Source organism: Microtus ochrogaster, chromosome 15, assembly GCF_000317375.1.
Source record: "Microtus ochrogaster isolate Prairie Vole_2 chromosome 15, MicOch1.0, whole genome shotgun sequence".
NCBI lineage: Eukaryota > Metazoa > Chordata > Mammalia > Rodentia > Cricetidae > Microtus > Microtus ochrogaster.
This window is the reverse complement of record NC_022017.1, coordinates 28,337,784-28,357,790: the sequence shown is the minus strand read 5'-3', so window position 1 is coordinate 28,357,790 and position 20,007 is coordinate 28,337,784. Positions and strand designations below refer to the sequence as shown.

General features: G+C 39.7%; 1 protein-coding gene across 3 annotated transcripts in view; it reads right to left on the bottom strand.

The window, feature by feature from the left end:
• The window catches only part of Tcf20 (transcription factor 20), a 159,221-nt gene that overhangs the window by 6,828 nt on the left and 132,386 nt on the right, over window positions 1-20,007 (bottom strand). For all 3 annotated transcript variants that reach the window (XM_026782763.1, XM_026782764.1, XM_013348858.2), the window contains exon 3: window positions 13,044-13,137. In XM_026782763.1, coding sequence (XP_026638564.1) covers window positions 13,044-13,137 — 94 coding nt within the window. The remainder of the gene's footprint in view (window positions 1-13,043; window positions 13,138-20,007) is intronic.

Here is a 20,007-nt window from a genome sequence, read left to right as displayed (position 1 = left end):
ACTTTGTTCCAAAACCCAGAGACAAAGAAAAGTCCTCAGATCCTAAAACCAATTTAAAAAAAAAAAAAAAAAAAAAACCTACCTGAAATACAGTGACCCACACCCCTTTTGCATCTATTCAAGAGAGTCAATTTTCAAGACAGAATGGCGACCAAGTCTGGAAGCCAGGCTGTCACCTGCATCCCACAGCCTCTAGAGACACAGGAAGACACTTCTGACATGATCACACAATAGGCATGGCACATTTTAGAGGGAAAACAAAAATCCCAAAAGGATGATTTTAATTCCTGGAGTAGAAAAAAAAATGATATATTGCGACTTTTAACACAGTGGCAGTGTGCCTCATGGCAGACAAGAATACATGTGCCTTCAGGGAAGTCCAGCTTTAAGGCACAAGAGTACAGTATGGAACAGGGCAGATAAATCTAATTAATGAGTTCACTCTCTATATCACGGCTCTGAGAAACTGACAGCCAGGTCACTGGTACAAGATGTGGTGGCAGAATGTTAATAAATATCGATCACACACTCTCAGAGAGCTCTCAGGCACCACAGCAAAAAGCTGTGGTACTTACCTTATTAAGTTTACTATTTAACCAGTTTAAAATGAGACCCAGATTAGCAGCCTATATAGCCACAGAGGAAAACACAAATGAAAACTTCTCAGGTCCTCAGTATCCTGAACAGTTAAGACACTTAGAGAATTTGGCTCACTTCAGTATTACCTGCCTATGTATGGAGTCTCAGATCATCTTAACTACAGAGTGAGCTATCAGCTTTCTCAGATCAAGCTTTCTCAGATCAAGCCCCCAAAACTCAACTAACCTCTAGGCTCCTCCCTCCAACATGCAACAAGCATAGCAGTAAACAAAATATGTTAATTAAAAACCCACAAGTTCATAGCATGACCAAGACTCCTGCTGCTCCAGTGAGTTTAGAACAGGAGGAGGCAGACAATTGAAGCTCAGGGAAGCATTCTCTTCTCACCTGGAGTCTCCAACAGACTGTGCCACCAATCTCTAAGCCTAGTCAAACATAGCACCTGTGAAGCTTGGCTACCATAATGCCACAGGGTTTACAAAAGCATCCAGGAGAGGGACCATGTCAGTTGCAAAAGGCACCATCAGAAAGGCACAAGTGGGTTCATTCACCCTCAGAGTAACAGAATAGTGTGACCAGCTGTGACAGGCCATTAATAAAATGTTTCCTAAAGTTAGAAAATGTTTCTTTCTGAGTTAAAAGAAAAAAAAAGTCACAACTAAAATAATATAAATATACATTACTTGTGGAGATGGAATTCTCCTGAAGAAGTCTTACAGAATGTGCCTACCTCTGCCCTTGCAGAACCACTGTTCTGTTCTCTTCTCATACAAATCTATGAATCATGAGGAATTCTAATTCCACTCTTTGCAAAAGTCAGAACATAGGCAGAAAGCTCAGAAGCTAGAAGGGTAGAGGGGAAATTATGTTATCCAACTGCCCCGTGCTACTGACGAAGAGTACAAACAACTGTAGTGACAGGTGTCTGGTCCCACATAGTCAGCCAGCAACAATCACCTGATTTGTTTTTTTCTAAGACCCTGACACTACCTTGTAGTCCACAGGGCCTAGTCATCAGAATTCCTATAGGGTAGAAACCAAAGCAACAATTCATCAGATCACCACATGAGCTAGAAAAGACTCACAAAGTGGACCAGTCAACAAGATGGCTTCCAGAAACAAACACAACCTCCATATCACCTCTAGGAGAGAATACTTTCATTACCCTCTAAGCTTAAAGGCCGGGGTTACTTTGCTCAGTATTTCCTAACAAGATCCATAAAGCTCAGGTACACTATCCATACACATACACTATCCATATGCACATATATACTATCCATATAAACACATACACCATCCATATACATATATACACTATCCACTGTGCTTTGGATTCCTTGGTGCTAGACACAGGCAGGCACCAGCTTGGCTAGCCACCTCAGCACATCATCCTCACACTAGTGGAGATGGACACTACAGCCTGTGGCCACTCCTAAAGCACGTGGAGGAATGAATCCTCAGAGCTGATAAAGCCCCTCCAGAAGAGGCCCTACCTTTGTGTTTTGTCATGAACCCACCCTAGGCTCTGACCCCATTATTCAAACATCGGTCTTCAGCACAGAGAAAAATGTCAGTTACATTTCTTCATAAAAGTTAAAGAAAAGCGATGGTGGCGCACGCCTTTAATCCCAGCACTAGGGAGGCAGAGGCAGGCGGATCTCTGTGAGTTCGAGACCAGCTTGGTCTACAAGAGCTAGTTCCAGGACAGGCTCCAAAACCACAGAGAAGCCCTGTCTCGAAAAACCAAAAAAAAAGAAAGTTAAAGAAAAATGTCCCCAGGCAAGATTCTTCACACATAGCAGAATTAGTATTATTCCTTATCTCAATTGTTGTGTTGTTTGTATTAAACATTTTCCCAGAATCAGAACTCATGTTCTTATTACTATATCCTCTGAAGACAAACTCTCCTGTAACGTTAACAACCAACACAGAAAAGCTAATGCTGGTGTCAGAAATGTGGTACTACACTGGGTGGGGGAGTTGAAGACTCACAGGACCATCTGAAACAATTCTACTTTCATGCAGGCACTCAAACATGAAAGTTCTTCCAGAGCTATCAAGAGTTCTTCAAAGGTTTGGATGCTGGCAGCAAGGCACAGATGAAAACGTTATACTGTTACTCTACCAATAAATTAGGGCCACTTAAACCCAGAGATTTATCCTGATTGGGGGGGGAGGACACAATCAGGGTCAATGAATACACCTTCCCTAAATATAAGACATATTACACAGAACTCTTGAGGAGACAATGGAATAAGCACAAAAATCCATGCCTGCAGAGCTGTGCAGGACTCGAGGTCCTTGCAACTTGGATCATCAAGACTGATGTATCTACAGCTTGTAAAGCTGCATCTTTGATACCAGTTCTGCACTCATAAAGAGCCGAGTACAGCTGAGGCAGTCATACCATACCTCTGAACCAGAACCTCTCTCTTGCTGGAAACTTGGCTAGGTATGTTAAACAGACACATTATGGGATTAATAGGGGTAGGGGTGGAATGAGGAGCTTGGGTAGGCACACATGCAAGACTGGAAGAGAAAGAGACAAGAATCATTTATTTACTCTCAGTGGAGGTCTTGCTTTTGATGAGGTGGGTTGGCAAGCTTCTATTAGAAGAAAGGTGTTCCTACTGCCATCTCCTAAAACCTCCAGCCACACTGCCTGAGCTTTATTAAGATCTATTCTGCTGTGAGCCATACACAGCTATTTGATTTTAACTTTAAAACCGTAATTTCCACCATGGGGTTTTGTACACACTTTTAATCCCAGCACTCAGGGAATAGAGGCAGGCAAATCCCTGAGTTCCAGGCAGTCTGGTCTACAGAGTGAGTTCCAGGATAGTGAGGGCTACACAGAGAAACTCTGTCGTGAAAACTGTCTTGTTCTGTGATATTTTGATCGTGCCTGACAAATAAAACTTGCTTGGAATCATTGGGCAGAGCTTGCCACTAGCTGATCATAGAGGTTTGTAGATAGAGGAGCCAGGAAGCGGTAAGACGGGGCTGAGAGAAGATCTTGGTCCTTTTGGACAGAGGAACTTGAGAGGTAATAAGTAAATGGTGACTGCTACCTGTTCTCTGATCTTTCAGGTTCTTACCCCAAAATTTGACTCCCAATTTTTTTACTGATAAAGATTAATTAAAGTTTCATCTGGTGCCCAACTTTTGGGGCAACAATTCACAAAATAGTCACTTGCCCAAGGCCTGAGTTGCACCTGCTGGAGTCACTGTGCTGCTGGCTAGCTGTTCTTCTTTTCCCAAGTCCTCTGAGTGAGTCTGGGATTTTCCTGTTGCAGCCTCTCTACAGCAATCTCCAGAGTCCCCAAACTCCACCAGAGTTAGCCCCTTGACATCAGCCAGCTCTTCCTTCAGGCAGCTCTGTGCTTTCATTTCCTGCTGGTCACACATGCTGCTTTCACATGTTCCTCCCTGTCTACCTTTCGGATGGCTGACTCTTTGGCTCCTTTCCCATGGGTTGTGGGCTTTCCCTGAACCCTTTCCTCAGGATGCTGACATATTATCAGTGGCAGCTGTCCTCAGCCAGGCTGTGTAACACCTGTGTTCTCTGCCTAAACATGCAACAGTCAGCCTTATACTTGTCATTATCAGCTGTTTGGTGAGACACCTTGGAATTCTTAAAGGGGCAAAATTAATTTTAAGAGAGATATAGAGACAGAGATTTTTTTTCTACATTAAAAGATGGGAAAAACTATTATGATAGAGGAAGTTTAGGTCTCTGTATATAAACCCTTCCACAATGGGTAGGTTTAAAATGGAACATTCAAATGAGACAATAATTAACTTAGCTGAGATTTATATAATATCAGTTATAAACATTATTGGTTTGGTAATTGTTTTATCCCTAAAAAAGTTGGTTGATATGAGTGCCAAGATATAGACCTTAGAAAAAGATTACTAAAGAAAATAATGCAATTCTGACTGATAAGCTACAAGCCTTAGAAAACTTACAAAACTTAAAAAAATAGAAAATAGAGATATTCAGACAAACATAGAGGAATTTAGGAAAGAACCAACCTTACCATTATATTATAAAATTAGAGGGAAACATCCCAAGGTTATCAAAAAACCAACATTGATTTATCTAGTCACCATACAGGACCAGCTGTCAAATGACAGACATCTCCAAGACTGTTTAAAAGCTCAATGGATTCCCGTGGAAATTTTAGATTTGAGGAGACTTAATGAAGTGATAATCTCATATGGTATGCATTCACCTTTTGTGAAGTATATGTTAAATTCATGGTCAACTAGTAACAGAATTCTACCACAAGACTAGAGAGACTTGATTAGAGCAGTACTGGAATCTGGGCCTCAATTACAGTGGAGGTACTAGCGAGGCTAAGACCACTGAACCAAGAGTAGGGTTAGAAATTTCCCAAGCAGCCTAGGCAGTTTGGATGCTCAACTTACTAAACCTGGATGGAGGTGGGCGGTCCTTGGACTTCCCACAGGTCAGGGAACCCTAATTGCTCTTCAAGCTGATGAGGGAGAGGGACTTGATGGGGGAGGGGGAGGGAAATGGGAGGCGGTGGCGGGGAGGAGGCAGCAGAAATCCTTAATAAATAAATAAATTAAAAAAAAAAAAGAAATTTCCCAAGCCCAACTCCTTGGAGAGGGTGGTTACACTGATGTACAAAGACAGTTTATATACGATGAACATACCTTGACTCTATGCCGTGTGGCAGCTTTGAATGCTTGGAACAGAACTGAAGAAGTCAGAAGAGAACTGAGACCTTTAATAAAGTTATACAGGGCCCAAAAGAAACCTTCACTGATTTCTTACAAAGACTGACTTCAACTGTAAATAGAATGATAGGAAATTCAGAAGCAACACAAACTATAAGTGAACCTTTGGATTTTGAAAATGCTAATTCACGATGCAAAAGGATAATTGGGCCTTTAAAGGCAAGGTCAGCACCCATAGAACAATAGATTCGAGATAGTCAATACTGAATCTCATAACCATGATCATGCTTGGATAAGAGAGGTGATTTCCAATGACTTGAAAAAAACCCAAAATGTCAGATGTCTCAATTGCAGTAAACAGAATCACCTAAAAAGGGTAGGCAGGGTGTTCCTAGAAACAATGTATTTTCTAGTAATAATACCAAGAGAAGACTCCTGCCTCCTGGAGTATGCAGAAGGTGCAGCAAAAGACAATATCTGACCAATGAATGTAGATCAACAAGGGAATGACAAGGTAACCCTTTGCCATTGGGAAATGCCTTTGGGGGGGGGGGTTGCATACTCCCATATCAAATTTGGTTGAATCATTCTCTGTCACCATGGGGGAAAACTCCTCCCCAGAGCAATTAAAGGACTTAATGCCTCCACTGTAAAAAACAAAACAAAACAAAAACAAAAAAACCCAAAACATAACAAAACAAAACAAAAAAACCATACTGCTTTGGATAATAGAACAGCCTTAGAAGATAAAACAAAAATTTCAGGAGAAACCATAAATTAAATATTATAAAGATTAGATTCAAACAAGAGAGATCTCGTGATTAGAAAAGGTGATAGCTCAAGAAACAGCATGACCATCCAATCTAAACTAACTTACAGACTGACAAATGCTTTTCATTTGATCAGATATAACTTGCCAAAAAGGAAGTTCTCCCAAATTAGGGTTGGGACAGGGTTTTATTTTTGTCTTTTCAAGAGAATGAAGGCATCCAACTAAGGAACTCATGACAATGGGACAAATGAGACATCTGAAGAAAAAGGATGGGTCACCCAGAGAAAATGTCCCAAGAAAAAGAGTAAATTGGTCTATTGGTGTATCACATCTCCAACAGAACAAAATTTCACAAATCTTCCCAAATGTTTGTTTCTGCTGTTCTCTACAGACATAACACAAGTGGTCTTCTTTAGTACCAGTTTAATTAAAAAGTAGAGCTGGCTTTGGAGTTGGAGCATGATTCTCTCCTTCACGAAACCCAACCATGGTTCTTAAAAGGAAAATCCAAAAATCTCTGTCTCAAGTCAAAAGAACCACCAGATACAGGACGAAGAAAAACCAAAATTAAGGGACTATTCTATTGCCACTAATCTCATAATTCTTTGGTTTATTTTGACTCTTTAAAACATCTCTTAAGCATAAATATTCTTTCAAAATTTGTAAAATTAATATATATATATATTAAACTCTTTGTCATATTAATGGTCATATAGAGTACTAACTAATTCTAGAAAAAGGCCTCATCTAGCTTCCTATACATGACTTCGGGTTTGAGTTTCTATCAGGTAACTAGGAATTAAGTTTTTGTACTCTGGATGTACATAACAAATTATGGTCCTTAAACCTCTTCGAGATCTGCTGCATGACATGTAAAATGTTTAAGTTTTCTGCAGTGAACCAGGACCATGCCTAACAGCAACCTTTGAAGTCTCCAAATGTCGGGTGGGGCCCCACAAGGACGATTCCACCAGAAATAGAATAACACCACTAAGCTGAAAAACAACACACAAAGACAGGCTGTGGATGATAAACTGCTCAGGACAATTTCAAGATGGCTAGGTAAGAAGGTCCAGTCTCACAGACTACTCTAGCCAGGACTTAAGACAAGCCCTGCATTTCCCATTACACAGAGACTGGACAACAAATGATACAGAGATAGCTCTTCCAGGATTTGATAACTAACCAATTTTTTTTTTCAGAGTCCCCTAAAGATGCCATTGCCCCAAAACAAGAAGAAATAATTATAAAACATGATGCCTACATTCCCAAGAGGTGGGGTGAGTGAGTTTTGATCATTTGGTGGGTTATGAATATTTGTCACCATTTAGGGAAATTGGTTACAGCTTGTTATTGGTAATGGTCAGGAAAAAAAGCTGAAAAAAGGAAATTAGATTCAGGAATGCTGTTCTGAAAAGAAAAGAGGGGATATAGAAATGATAGGATAAGAGGGTAGATTATTAAATCTACCTTTAAACCAAAAAAGGACCACTAGTTTTAAATATTTTACCTTGGTTTGAATTTTTGGATACTGATACCAATATTATTGGTCATTTTTGTCATACTGTATATTTCTACTCTTGTTTATATTTTTGAATATTGATGTAAATTTAAGATTATTTTTGTTAGAAAATACTGTACATACATTTTTACTCTTGTTCAAGGTATTGTACCTATGCAGCTCATTTTAAAATGTAATGCAAGTGTCTAGTCCTGGAATTATCACAAATTATTAAGGATAATAAGGAAATGCAGGTTAGTAGTTAGTCACCTATAACAGTCATGTTTTCAAGGTCAAACAGATATATTTTAGGTAGACAGGTGGTCTTAAAACACTTCATAGACCTACAGAATACAACATTTAAGATGTTTTAATAAAATACAAATCTTTTTTTCAAAAAAAAAAAATGACAATGAGACATGTCTGCTCCTGGTAGCACCAATCTAATTTAAAGATAATGACATTGAAGAAACTCAGTATGGAGTTTATTTTTTCGTAGCCACTGGACAAGAAACTGCCCCTGCCTCAACTGCTGATAGTATGCTGTCTAAATTGGACAAGCAACACAAAAGAAAGTGCCAAACTTTGCCAAGAAAAAGCAGGACAGTACTTCAAAAATCTTGTGTCACAAAAAAGTGTCAAATAGACTAGGCTTGCAGGCCGAAGATACATGCCCCAACATTATAGAGAAACCTTGGTGAATGTCCAGGCAGCCAACTAATACTATCATTTCTTTTTTTCTCTCTTTTTTTGGGAGGGGGGGGGTTCGAGACAGGATTTCTCTGTAGCTTCGGTGCCCATCCCGGAACTAGCTCTTGTAGACCAGGCTGGCCTCAAACTCCGAGAGATTCCCGAGTGCTGGGATTAAAGGCGTGTGCCACCACCGCCCGGCTTCTATCACTTCTTAAATTTGGGAGTTGATGCTGGGCATTTCTTCTTTACTGGGGTAATATTATATCACTTTCAGGTTTCTGATGTCAAGTTAAAGACTAAACAATTAATAGTTTTCCATGTTAACAAATTCAGGAAAGAAACTCACAAAAAGGGTATAAAGGGTATATGGTTAAAAGACATTTAAAAGAAGATAGTTTTGGGTTGGTAATGCAAGTTAGGATAGAAAGTGAATTAGGTACAACACTTTGAACTCACCAAGAAAGGATAAAAATGGAGCATTTTCTCTGGATTTATCAAATGCAAATGTACTAGACATGTAAAATTACTGCCTATATATTTGTAAATAGTTACTGTACTTACTATATATAGTTTTAGAATGTTAGCTAAAACCTTCACTTTTTATTTAGACAAAAAGGGGGAAATGTGTGATATTTTGATTGTATTCTGGCAAAAAAAAAAAAAAAAAAAAAGCTTGCTTGGAGTCAGAGGGCAGAACTAGCCACTAGCTGACCACAGAGGTTTGAAGGACTGTAGAGAGAGGAAACAGGAAGTGGTAAGGCAGAGCTGAGATCCTTTCTGAGATCTCAGAAGAATCCTTTTTGAGAAAGGATCTCAATCTCAGCCCTTTTGTACCGAGGAAAGAAGGAGGTAGGAAGCAACTAGCAGCTGCTCCCTGTTCTCTGATCTTTCAAGTTCTTAACTCAGTATTTTGACTTCTGATTTTTTCATAAATTAATACCCCCCCACACACACACCGTTTCCTTAGTCCCACTATCCATATTTCAAGTATTCAATGGCCACATATGGGTGAAGCTACCACCTCTCCCCCACAGCAGAAAGGTCTACAGCATTTCTATTACTATGGAACATTCCAGTGAACAGTGTGCTTTACCCCTGAGAAACTGCCAGGAAATAGACAGAAACAGATTGGGAGCTGGGAGCAGCATCCCAAGGCCCTTACTGTTACAAACCTGGCTGCATATTTAAGGGTAAAGATGGGGCATGCCTAAAGTCAAAGTGGTTACCTGTCTAAGTGTATAAGCTTCTGTTGCTGAACAGTCTTTGTGTGGGAGACTACTTGCTCACCCAGGCACTGACTGGGACAGTCAATTACTGCATAAATCCCCTATTCAAAACCATTCCCCAAACTTAACACTTCAGAATTCCCATTTAAGAGAAGCTTCAAGTAAAGAAAACCAGACGTTCTCATGTAACTACAAGCAACACAATGAATATAAGGAAAAGGAACTGCTTGACTTTAAAAAGATTTAACAGTCTAACCACAAGCTAGGGTGAATAGCTCAGACAACATAAAAACGTACTGGCAGGAAGAATAAGGTCAAGTGTGGAGGTACACGCCTACAACCTTAGCCCTTAGGAGCAGACAGGAGGAGCAGTTCAAGGCTATTCTTCGTCACATAGTGAATTTGAAGAGAACATGGGCTACATGAGATCATATCTCAATAAAACAAATAGGGAGGAGAAAGAAAAGAGTACAAGTAGAGGTATAATGAAGGAGAAAGGAAAACAACAGTCCAAAACCCAAATCCCATTAAACAATGGTTCAAGGTTCTTTACTTCCTTCCTACCTATCCCCATAAAGTAGCTCTATGGCAATTGCACACAAATGCGTATATTCAACATTTTTAAAAAACCTCTATACAATTCTTTTTCTTTTTAGAGTCTCTAATAGCAACTTGGAGAAAAGACATTTAGAAGGAAAAGAAGGGCATAGAGGATGTCGACTCAATACAAATAGTTACCTGGGAAGGAGAAACAATTTGGGAAACTGACTCATAAGACTGGCCTCTGGGTGTATCTATGGAACATTTTCTTGACTACTGACTGACTGATTTTGGCGGGCCCAACCCACTGTAGACAGTGCCACTCCTGGACAAGTGGTCCTGAGTTATATAAGAAAATAAGTTAAGGAGGTGAGATGGCTCAGTGGTTAGGAGCACTGGCTGCAATTCCCAGCACCCACCTGGTGGCTTACAACCATCTGTAAATTGAGTTCCAGGGATCCAATACTCTCTTCTGACCTCCAAAGACAGCAGGCAGGCACACGGTTCACAGACATGCAAACATGGATACATATAAAGTAATAAGTTGAAAAGAAAAAAAAAAGGAAAAGGAAGCTGATCAAGACATTAAAAGCAAACCAGTACACAGCATTCCTCTGTGGTTTGAGCTTCAGTTCCTGCCTCCAGGTTATTGTCCTAACATTTCTTAACAATGGCCCATGACCTCAGAGTTGCAAAATGAAACAGACTCTTTCCTTCCAAAAGTTGGTTTTGGTCAGTGTTATCACAGCAACAAAGCAACTTAACTAGGACACCAAGCATGCAATCCCACTACTGGGGGAATGGGAAACAGCCCGGCTCAAAACAAACAACAAAATGATGAGCTCCAAGTTCAGTGAGACTTTGTCTCAAGGGAATGAAGTGGAACGTGATAGAGGCTCTGCCACCCTATTACACCAATAATTCCCCCTAAAACAAACAGGTTCCATTATAGCACTTCCTTTTTTAAAAAATATTTTATCATTTTTATTTTATGTGCATTGGTGTTTTCCCTGCATACTTGTCTGTGTGAGGCTATCAGATGCCCCTGGAACTGGAGCTACAGGGAGTTTTGAGCTGCCATGTGGATGCTGGGAAGTGAACCTGGATCTTCTGAAAGAACATCCAGTGTTCTAAACCTCTGAGCCATCTCTCCAGCCCCCACCGTTATTTTTGTTAACTCTCCTCTGTTCCTGTACCCATCTGTCTTATTTCTCCCCTCAGTAACCAGTACTCCCTTTTCCTGTCACATGTATTCTATTTCTTTTCCCTCCCTGCTAAAACCACTTCTCCATTCACAGTCCCCTTTTAATTTTGTGACCTACATTCACACAAACACACACTATAAAAATTAGAATCTAAGATCTGAATGAGAGAAATGTGTAGTATTTGTCTCGATACTGTTTCCTTCCATCTACTTTTTTATAACAGTATTTTCCAATTTATCTACAGATTCAGTGAAATCCCTATCAAAATTTTAATAGTCTTCTTTTTCGCAGAAATGTGTAAGTTTATCATAAATTTCAAATGGAACAAAGAAGTACCTAAAATAGTGAAAACAATCTTGGAAGGAAAATAAGGTATAAATTTTCCAATTTTCTTGTTCATATTTTTTTGGAGAAGCAAGCATACTTGGTGACCAAACATGCGAAAGCAAGCATTCTGCCATTCCCAATTTCAAATCTACTACAAAGCTATAGTATCATGATAGTGGAATATTGGATAGAGTCAAGAAATAAGTTCACGCACAGTGGTCAAGTGATTTTCAATAAAATGCCAGAATTCAATGACAGAAGAATGGTCATTTCTGTAAACTGAAGTAGGGCAACTGGATACTACTCACAAAAAAGAAGATCTGAATTGTTGTTATTCCGCAAAACAGTCAAAGACTAAATAAAAGAACTAAAGTTTTAAAACTCTTAAGAAAAAGACCACCAAAACTCCACTTTGGATTAGATGTTTATTACTGTAGGATGTTACCAAAAGAAAAAATAAGATGAATTAGACTTTATCAAGAGCCAACTTTTCCTGGGGTCTATCTCAGTTGGTAGAGTGCTAATCTAGCATACATGATGTCCTGGGTGCCGTGTTCAGTATTATGTAAATTAGGCATGTGGTGTAAACCTGTAATCTCAGCACTAGGGAAGTAGACATCAGGAGTTCAAGATCATCCTTGACTATATGAGCAAGTTTGAAGCCACTTGGGCTATGAGACCTTGTTTCAAAAATAAAAAAACACCTTTAGAAAGGTGAAAAGAAATGAAAGAAAATATTTGCAATTCATGTATTTGGTAAGGGGGGCTTAGAATTCTTAATATTTTATAATAAAAAGAATAAAATAATTTAACAATGGGCAAAGAACTGGAATAGACACTTCTCCATAAAAGCTGTACAAATGGCCAATAAATACATAGATGCTTAATATTATTAGAGATGTACAAAATCAGTCAACAGCAATATAGCATTTCACACCCATCGGGATATCTATAGTAATAATAAAGACACCTAATGCCAGGCGATGGTGGCGCACGCCTTTAATCCCAGCACTCGGGAGGCAGAGGCAGGTGGATCTCTGTGAGTTCGAGATCAGCCTGGTCTACAGAGCTAGTTCCAGGACAGGCTCCAAAGCCACAGAGAAACCCTGTCTCGAAAAAACAAAAACAAAAAAAAGACACCTAAGTATGGTTGGTAAAGATTTTGGGAAATTGGAACCCTAATACATTGCTGGTGGGAATGTAATACTATGGCAGTTATCCAAAGGTTAAACATGGAGCTAACATGCAATGAGAACTGAAATCCTATGACCATACAAAGGCTTGTATGTGACTTTTCTGTGGCAGCATGACACACAGTGAAAAGTTGAAAACAAACCCCATGTTCATCAACTGATTAAAGGTAAGTCCAACACAGCAATAAATCGTTAGGCAGTGAAAATGAATGAGGTGCTAACACATGCTGCAACATAGATGAACCTTAGAAATCCAAAGTGTGTGTGATCCCAACTTACCTGCGTCAATGGCACATGGGTAATGGTATCGGAAGGAGCAGCCTTTGTTGTAGCAGCCCAAGGTAGCGCCAGCCTCCTGGCAGTGGGAGCATTTCTGAAAGGAAGAAATGAGCATGTCAGTAACTCCAGACCTGCTCCTCTCTTGCAGGCTTATCTTTATCTCATCTGTTGGACCTCAGCACGGCCTCTGTGGTTAGAGGTATCTGTGGTGGTAGGATAGGTTGGTCCATCTCTCAACCACCACTCATTAACCACACCATGAGAAGATATCCAGCAGATTGTTTTAAGGCCAGGTCTCATGAATAACTTCAAATCAAACAAAACACACCAAGGCAAGTAAGTGACACTATACACATGGTAGACACACCAGTGTGTGTAGCTACTCTAGTACTACCCTACAGTGGGTATACCAGACCTGCCTGTTTTATCTACTCCCATGATCTACTGGTAAATTCCTGTTATTATGCACTGCCTGTAGATCTTGCTTCTATTTCTGCCATAGAAATCTTGTGTAGGTGGGGAGTTAAAGTATACACACACACACAAACACACACTTTTACAACTTAAAGTAGAACTTGGTTTCTTGTTCTTATATTTTTAAGATTTTATTTTTAATTTTGATCTACTTTATCCCAAATGCCCAATACAAGTATATTTTTCTTTCCAGAAAGTATGGGTTCCTGTACACAAATGATATTTTTATAAATGAATCCTATTTTAAATGTACTAGGAAACCTGCCATGAATTTCTGGCTAAGCGAGACTATTCTCTAATTGCAATGCTCCTCCTTATATGGTCAGAAGCAGGGGATATCTCTATTGCCACTTCCATGTGGCTGCTGTAAGTACTCATCCTGCCAATCCCACCAACATTATCAAAATGCAACCACATGTGGCCCTACTGAGGAAAATATGCAGATTAGTTATCCTTCTTGGGTGTGGCTATGACCCATCCAGAAAAGCTAACAGAAAACACAGACACTTGTTCCTGATTCTATGAAAAATAAAGTGTGTGTGTCTCCTTAAACCTCCACATCTGAGCTAGCTAAGCTTCCAGAACACTGGCAGCTGTGGAGCCTAAATGTACACCATGTCTCAGATGGGATAGTTATGAACATTAACAATGCGTTCACCTGGTAGAACCTGCACACATCCACTGTACAGGTTAAAAAGGTAAAGCAGCAGAGGACAGGACCTAGCATTAGGTCAGAGCTAAGAATGTCTCCCAGAGACAAATGATGCAGAAACTTAAGCCTCCCTCTCAGAAGACCAAGCTCCTTTTAGGTGCAAATAATCACTAAATGTTTACCATGTATCCTTGCGCCTATGAGAAGAAAGCAAAGATCATTTAGCCTAGAGTAAACCAAGGTCAGTTAAGAGCACTTGTAGAATCTCCAGGTTATCTACTGTATATGACTCCTTCAGGATAAAAGGTCTCATCGCCAAACCAAAGGAAGAAGAGTATGGCCAACCTGTCAGTGGAAAACTGCCAGCTGTTCCTGCTATCCACCTTTTTACTCAAGGTACCCAAACACTCATGTATCCAGAGAGTTTGAGTTTCATGCCCTCTCCATCTTGGAGGACGAATCTCAGTTCATGATAGCCACTGATGAATGAATAAATCAAGTACTTTTCAAAGTCTGCAAGTAAATGTGCTTCTACAACAGTTTTGCCCTTAAATGTGGACAAGTTGGAAAACAACAGCATTCTGGAGGCAGAATCAAGCAGATTTCTATGAATTTCAGGCCAGCCTGGTCTATGTAGTGAGTTCCAGAACAGATAAGGCTACACAGTGAGACCTGCCTTCTGGTACTTTACCTCAAAACAAAACCAACCAAACAGAAAACCAGACCACCTTGTTCAGCCTCTCTTGAGTACAGGACAACAGGATCTGTGACAACTGCCTAATCACAAGAAGACAATCCTGACAAATCCCACTGTGGGAACAACAGAGTGGAAGAATGAGAGACGTAGACTCTATCACACTGCTGAGCACTAACTCAACCAACCCAAAGACCAAGGACCATCAATCTCCAGACTTGTGATGGAACAGCACAGACACACTCTTTCTTTTCAATTAATTTTACAACTTATAGTCAACATATCCTAATTGATATAGAGAAATCTGAGTGGAGTTGGACAAGGAAGGATTAAGTGTACAGACTCTACAATCTAAACAACTACGTTGTAAGTGACTCTTTCACTGCCTAATGATCTCTTACCAGCCAATTTCCTGACCTCTGTTCAGTCCATCTTCACGAAAAACACTAACAGTGCTCACCTCACAGAAACGTTAAGTGTTGAACGCACTAATGCAGAATTGGAATAGTGGTTGGATCAGAGCTGCTGTTCTGTCAGCCAAGATAACTGCAGGCCAGAGATACAAGTCCTACTGACCAAAACTTGAACCCATGGAGTGGCCTTGTTACTGCTCACTTTCAGATGATGACAATAGACAAGGGGCTGGGACATGGATGCCTGTTTCCTTTCTACTTCAACATCAGCTGTTCTGCCCCTCACCGAACCTCTCAAAGCAATCTGATCACAAACAGCCCAGTGCTGTGGGAACGCCTTAAGCCAATAACCTTTAAGATACCAATCCGCTTTGGGCATGGTCTCATGTACTATAAATGCAGGCAAAAAGTGTGCACTGGTTTCTTGGCTGCTGAATTTGGTTCCAGTTCCCAGGGCACACAGAGCATTGCAGATCGCTACTCTGTGAGTTTATAACCAAATAAATAAATCTTTTTTATACTCCATTTCAGGCTATCGTGGAACTTTTGTATGCCAACAAAATGGTGCCCACCATCTGGCATGGGTCTACATAAGACATAAAAAAGCCTAAGAAAGCTTAAAAAGGAGGGCTTCTAGAGCCACAAAACAGGGAGCAAAGCACAGCTTCTTGATAGCTTCATTTTTTTTTTTTTCAGATAAGCTCTATTTGCTGGCTGCAAGCTTCTTTAAAAGGAGGCTTCCTGGTTTGTGTTAGCATCATGGAATGGCTCTGGCTCTTTTGGGAGGTACTGTTATAGAGCATTTAAATGGGGTTTGTGAGCAGAGGGTAAGTTGCTTAATGGTGACACAGACCCACTGTGTTCCTGGAGCTGGGGCAGTGAGTATGGCTCGCAGAGCTGGTGGTGAACATGCCTCCAACATGTTGGACTGGGTGGAATAAACAGGGCCGTGGAGATGGTCCTAGCCACACCCACTTAACGTTTTTTTAAAGAAAAAAAAGAGCACTCCTGGTCAGAAAATGATTACAAACACACAATAAAGACAGATTAAGATGAAAAGAACCCCTGAATAGGTCACAGTGTTGGATAAATAAATGTACATAGGCTTGGGAGAGAGAAGAAAAAGAGTATAGACAATCATAAAAAGAAATAGTTTCAAAAAATAAAGTCTTTAAAGAGACCATAACAGTAATATAAAAGAGTACAGCAGTCATAGATTAAAGGAGTAAAGAAAAATAAGTCACACAAAGATGGAATATACACAGAGTCTGAATTATGTATATTGTATTTTCTTTGAATTTTTTGATTGCAGAGAAATATTGGCTTCTAGGGGCTGCTAAGCTAAACCAATACACACACACACACGGTGTCTTGACTTTAAAATTTTGAGTCTAAGGATATGTTTTTTTGGAAAAGATTGGTTCTGTTTTTACTTCCACAGAAGATGAGAACCCGTGGATTCCTTCCAGGTGGTTTGATAGAACATAATCCCCGGAAAATTCTCCAAAAACCCAAGAAATACTTCACCCAACAAAAAGCAGGAAGCAGTTGAGAAAACTACGCCCAAATTCCCAAAATGATTGTTCATAAATGTAAGTTTACATTTAAACGGGGTTGATTATAAGTGATAAATGGTCACAATTTCTTAAAATAATAGATAAATAAATAAATAAAGGAGATATGATAGAGATGAATACTTTGCATTGGTATGGATCTTTGTTATTGATACACATTTAAGGTTGATTTTTGTTATACTGTGCATATTTCTGCTCTTGTTTAAGTTATTGTGTTTGTGCAGCTCATTTAAAATATAATGTATAACTAAAAATTACAGATTAATAGTCATTTGTAATAGTCAAGCTTTGTAGTCATGTTTGTTAGGTTTTCTAGGTGTATAGAGAACTGTAGAATAACTTAGGATTCTGTTGACACGAGACAGGATTGCTCCTGGCAGCACCAATCTAAAACCAAGAGAATGTTAGGCACTGAAGACACTCCACTTGGAGCTTGTTTTCTTCTTGGCAAAACTGGCCATTGGGCAAAGAACTGTCCCTGCCTTGACTACTGACAAAACGTACTGTGTCCAGACTGGACAAGCAGGATACAAGAAAAATGACTGTCAAACCTTGCCCAGACAGGGTAAGACAGTTTTTAAAAGTTTCCTGCCTCTGAAAATGGTCTATCACTTACTCTAGGCCTTAGCCAAAGTTGGTTACCCCAATGTTGCAAATGAGACTTTGGGTGATTGCCCCAATTGTCTATCATTTCTTGTACCTTTTGGAAGTTGCTTGATTGCACTTCCTGTTTACTCAAGTAATATTATTTCCCTTCTGAGGTCTTCGATGTGGTTAAAGACTAGATAGTCATAGTTACTTTTCTCTTATGACTTAGCCAAGCCATTTTTAATATAAGACTTAAGACTTCTTAGGATAGGATAACTATTGAAACATTTAATATGTTCCTTGTTTGATGCTGTTCATGCTGGTTATAATTCTAATTTATATGTATGTTTTTGCCTCCTTTTCCCTGAACAATACTTGATATTTGTCCTTACTGTATATAGTTTTGTATTAGGCCTAGAACTCTCTTATTTAGACAAAAGGGGGAGGTACTCTGGTAACTCCTTCAGACAATAGCCTTTAAGATACCAGCCCACTTTGGGCGTGGTCTCATGTACTACAAATACAGACAAAAAGCGTGTGCAGGTCTCTTGGCTGCTAAATTTGGTTCCAGTTCCCAGCACACACAGTGGAACGTAGATCACTGCTCTTTCTGTAGTCTACTCCCAGGTAAATAAACCTTTGTTATACTCCATCTCGGGCTATTGTGAAACTCTTCTACACCAAAAGCCCAGACTACATTAATGTCTTGTCTTTTTCATGAAAACAGAGAATTCCTCACCAGAAAATTGCATCAGTAAAATATTTTCTTCTTTCAACTAAAAGCATGACATGGAGCTGGAGAGATGGACCAGTGGTCAAGAGAACTTGTTACTCTTCCAGAGGTTCCAAGCTTGGTTCCCAACACTCACATGGTGGCTTAAAACCATCTCTAACACCAGATACAGAGTTCCAGGGGATACCTTTTTCTGACTTTCTGAGGCACCAGGCACTAACATGGTGCACATAAAAATATGTAGCCAAAACACTCATATAGATAAAATTTTAAAAGCACAGTAAAATACTACATTGTACCAAAAGAAGAGACATCCTACAGAAATTATTAGGACACCTTACTAACAGTTAAGTTCAGGGGTCCTCAAAAGGGTAGTCTGAAAACCAGCAGCACCAGGAGGAACTTAAAAAGGACAAATTCTTAATCCATATTCCAAAAAGCCCTCTGAGCAATTGTAGTATATAACGCAGAATCAAAACCATTAATCAACTCTTTACTTGTAACACAGATCCAGAGATACAATGACTGGCTAGAATCCATGTTTCCTGAAAGCCATTTAGTGTTTACTAGACTCCTGTACCCTACACAGCAATCTAAAGATTATAGGTATAGAATTGAGGCCCCCAATAATGTTCATCTGAATCCCTAGAATCAGAAACATTTAATACTTTGCATAGGTGCTAAGCCTCAAAATGGAGAGAATGTGCTAATTACCTGGGGATGGATCTATTTTCCACATACATATTGATTAAAAACAAAGGTCCTCTCTCAGAGTGGGGCAGAGTGGTAGGCTTCAGGGAAATGTGAAAATGGGAGCAGGGTCATTTGCTGTTGCTGACTTTGAAGATGGAAGGAAAGGCCACAAGCCAAAGAACGTAGGTAGTGGTAGCTCAAAAAAGGCAACAAATAAAATCTTCCCTAAGCTTTCAGAAAAGGAGCAGAACCAGATGACAACTGAATTCCGGAGAGTGGGAGTTTAATTGGGTTGATAACCTGCAGAACTATAAGGTAACAGGTATGTGGTGTGCCAATAGCTCATACATAGAATTACTGAGACGCTCATGGTGACAGAAGTTACTGTTCACTTTTCTGTTACATTCTCTAATGTAAAAACATTTCTCCCTCATGGGAAAAGCTACAATTTCATTTCCTTTTCATAAAGTCAGTTTTGTTATCACAAGATCCCAAAAGGTGGCACATTGGGTCTGTTTCCAGCATTTTGTTTTTTCCTAGTTGAAGATGCAGAAGCTAAAGCAAAGCGGATTGCTAAGATCACATAGCCAGGAAGCAATGAACTTGTAACTTTAGCTTCTTTTTCTTAAACTAACCACAAGTTCAACACTGCTCATCCTGCCAATGCTCCTTTTAGCTCCCCTTCACTCATTCAACCATCCCACATTTTATAAGTATCTCCCACCTGATGCCTTTAATCCCAGCACTCATGAGGCAGCATGGTGGACCTCTGTGTTCCAAGACAGCTTGGTCTACATAACAAAGCAAAACAACCAAAAGAGAAACTCCAAATACAAAAATTAGAAAATAAAGTACCTCCTATCCACCAATTGTCAAAGACAAAATATAAAAACCTATTTCTATAAAATCTCCATTTGTACATTCTATACCCAAACCTTTCTTTAGCCAGTATAATTTCCAATTAATTTTTATTCCTGCCGGGCGGTGGCGGCGCACGCCTTTAATCCCAGCACTCGGGAGGCAGAGGCAGACGGATCTCTGTGAGTTCAAGACCAGCCTGGTCTACAAGACCTAGTTCCAGGACAGGCTCCAAAACCACAGAGAAACCCTGTCTCGAAAAACCATAAATAAATAAATAAATAA